This window comes from Macaca nemestrina, chromosome 5 (assembly GCF_043159975.1).
Source record: "Macaca nemestrina isolate mMacNem1 chromosome 5, mMacNem.hap1, whole genome shotgun sequence".
In the NCBI taxonomy this organism is placed as follows: domain Eukaryota; kingdom Metazoa; phylum Chordata; class Mammalia; order Primates; family Cercopithecidae; genus Macaca; species Macaca nemestrina.
Window position 1 is genome coordinate 49,026,938 of NC_092129.1, and position 3,442 is coordinate 49,030,379.

General features: G+C 48.5%; 1 protein-coding gene across 1 annotated transcript; it reads right to left on the bottom strand.

Annotated features, from left to right (window-relative positions):
- Nucleotides 1-1,072: 1,072 nt before the first annotated feature.
- LOC105465767 (splicing factor 3b subunit 5) lies at nt 1,073-1,800 on the bottom strand. The gene has a single exon (XM_011714401.3). The coding sequence runs from the start codon at nt 1,680-1,682 to the stop codon at nt 1,422-1,424; it is 261 nt and encodes an 86-aa protein (XP_011712703.1). The 5' UTR covers nt 1,683-1,800; the 3' UTR covers nt 1,073-1,421.
- Nucleotides 1,801-3,442: the final 1,642 nt, after the last annotated feature.

Here is a 3,442-nt window from a genome sequence, read left to right on the forward strand (position 1 = left end):
CCTGGAGTTCCAAAGCCACCACTGATCTAAGCTATGCCAGGTCATGTGTCTTCTCTGGGTAAAAACCTTCCAATGGTCTGGAGTGGTGGCTCACACCTGTAATCCTAGCACTTTGGGAAGCTGAGGTGGGAGCACTGCTTGAGGCTAAGAGTTCAAGACCAACCTAGCCAACATAGCAAGACCCATCTCTTATTTTTAAAAACTAAAATTAAAAAACCCACAACCTTCCAATGGCTCCTCAGAGGTTCATATATTGTCCTACAAGGCTCTACTCGTTTCCCCCTCCATTACCTGTCCCTCTACTTTTCCCCTGGCTCACCCCCTCCAGCCATGCTTGCCTCTTTGCAGGTCCTCCAATAAACCATACATACTCCCAGTGTTAGTATCATTGCACTGGCAGTTCCCTCTTCATGGAAAGCAATTTCTCCAGTTTTCCGCATGGCTATTTCCCTCATTTCCCTAAAGTCTTTGCTCAAATGTCACCATCTCAGTAACTTGTGTATCATATTTAAGATTATGGCCCTACCAACTACTCCCACCCACACCACGTACATTGTTCTCCCCTCCCCGCAGCATCTTCTAACATTTACTTATTACGTCTACAGTGTTTGACCTCCTTTCTCCACCACCAGCATAATGTAAGCCTCAAGAACATGGGAAAATGCCTGTCACATAGAGCTCAACAAATATTTGTTGAATATAGAAAGGATGAACTCACTTGCCAGCTTGTCATTTCTGGAGACATGGCCACAAATTCCCAAGAAAAAGAAAGGATGCATTTTAAAGAGGCTAAGGAGGACAATGACAGCAAAGACTGCAAAGACTTTTAAAACGGGAGAAAAAGAAAATGGGATACAATAACCACAAACTTCAATACTGAAGGCATTGTGGGCCTGAAAATAACGCTCTTGGGAGAAGTGGCAGTCGGGGAATTAATTATAATGGTAGACAGGGTGGATTTAAGTACCTGATCATGGACACTGGCATGCACTCCCTCCCCCGACCCATTTCCCGCTCGGGTCTTTCAGGAGCCCTCCACCCTAACACAGGAAGTTCACACCAAGAGACTGAATGATTTCTAAACTTTATGGAAAAAGCCAATGACAATCAATTAGCCAAAAATGAGACGCCAAATCCCATCTCATTCCAGCGCCACGCCCTCTTCTCAAACGCTTGCCGGCTCTAGGCCCTCTTCACCAACACAGTTCTCAGGGGTTCTGCTGGTCTCCCAGTGCTATTCCAAAGGGTTCACATGAAGGCAGGTCAGGCGGGATTCCCCGGGCAAGCACTTCTGTACGCGGAAGTACCAGACGCAGGAGCCATGGAGAGCCGGTCCTTTGGAGGCAGAAATAGTCGAAGGGATTGGCCAACCTGAGGAACACTGGGAGAGGTGCCCCGCACAGTGGTGGTAAGGCAGAGTCTCAGTTCTCCTCGGGCTTGTCGGCTGGCGGTCCACAAGGCTGAAGCATCTTCTCCATCAAATTGAAGCGGACTCGCGCTTTGCTCTCATTCTCTGCAATGGCGAAGTAGTTGAGAAGGTCGAAGTGGCCCATGTAGGAGCAGTACGAGTCGCGGTGTTGGTTCACCAGCCACTCCCACTTGGTGGTGTCGGCGTGGCCCGTGCCGATGTACTTGGACTGCAGGTGCTCCAGCTGGCTGTGGATGGTGTAGCGGTCCGTCATCTCGCCGCTTTCCCCTTAGTTCCCAGGACAGAGGACGCAGACAACAAATCGCCGCTCTGGCGTTTCACGCGGGAGTGAGGCCACCGTGCGGAAGCTCCCGGCCCGCGCCGTCGCAGAAGAATGGCGTCACGACGACTAAGTAGCGTAAGTCTCGCTCATAGGGCTCAAAGGCGGAAGCGGAAGCACATTCTGTCACGGAATTGGAGTTGCCGAGGCGACGCCACAAGTGTGTCGCCCCTGTAGAGAGCCCCGCCCCGTCAGAGAGCGTTGCATGATGGTCCACTTGGTGGCTATGGGAAGCCCTTTTCCAACAGGGAGCCTTGCATGCTGGGACTTGTGGTCTTGGGAGTTCGTGCTCGTAGGCTTCTGGAACTCCTGATCTCGTTTTGTTGTTTGAGACAGAGTCTCGCACTGTTGCCGGGACTGCAGTGTAATGGCGCGATCTCGATTCACTGCAACTTAACGCCTTCTGGGTTCACGCGATTCTCCTGCCTCAGCCTCTCCAGTAGCTGGGATTACAGGCGCACACCACCACGCCAGGCCAATTTTTTTTTTTTTTTTTTTTTTTTTTTTTGTATTTTTAGTAGAGATGGGGTTTCACTGTCTTTGCCTGGCTGATCTCGAACTCCTGATTTCGTGATCCTCCCTCCTCGGACTTTCAAAATGCTGGGATTACAGGCGTGAGCCACTGCGCCAGGCCCCTGGTCGCGTTTTAAAAGTGATCTGGGGACCTAGTGGAGGGTGATGTCTGGGAGGTGGGGAGCATCCGTGGGTGGCTTGGGGCTGATGGGAAATGGGAAACCCAAGTAGGACTGGACTACAAGCAGCCCCGAAAATAAACTCTCCGTGTTTTCCAAAGCTATCATGGTAGCACAGCCATCCCTTCACAACCAGGGATGGATTACCCAGAAGTCGGCAGGCACAAGTTCTGGTCCCAGCTATGTCTCTTAGGAGTCTGTGGCATAAAAGAGTTATTTCAGCTCTAACCAGGGTGCTTGGTGAGCAAGTACAGCACCAATTCCCACACATTCCGGCTTCCACCTCAAGCTCCTCCTTCCTCTCTAGCCACTTATTTTGATATCCTTCCTCCAAGGCCTCACTGCACCCTACTTGGCCCTTCCATTCAGTGGGTTTTGTGGATTCAACCGACCCGATTGAAAATATTTGGGGAAAAAGTCAGTCTGTACTGAAGTGTAGACTTTTTAAGGTTATTATTCCCTAAACAATACAGTATAACAACTATTTACATAGCATTTACATTGTATTAGGTATTGTTAAATAATCTGGAGACAAACTATACAGGAGAATGTGCATATGTGCAAATACAAGCCATTTTATATCAGGGACTTGAGCATCCTCTAGTTTTGGTATCCATGGGAGTCCTGGAACAAATCACTCACGGATACTGAGGGACAACTGTACTTCTCCGTGTTACCTGTTGTGCCCATCCCCATTTTCTTGTACAAGCTGTTCCCTCTACGTGGAATGTCTGTTCCCTTGGTGAATACATCTCCCAAAAAGGCAGCTCAAATGCATCTCCTTAGAGTTTTCTCTGGCTGCTCCAGACAGATGTAAACTCTCCTTCCTCTTTGCAGGTTATACATCTCTTCCTTGTTATTGCTTTATATCCTACTGTTTGGTTTAATAACTTCCTTACATGGGTAGAAGCTACTTGAAAAAAAAAATCCAAAACAAAAATTTGATAAATGGTTAAATAACTCTATTACAACGGAAGGGAAGGAAAACTTTACTAGGAGAGA

Bases quoted from the DNA above. Each gene is read 5' to 3' on its own strand.
- LOC105465767 (XM_011714401.3), bottom strand. From the start codon at position 1,682: ATGACGGACCGCTACACCATCCACAGCCAGCTGGAGCACCTGCAGTCC.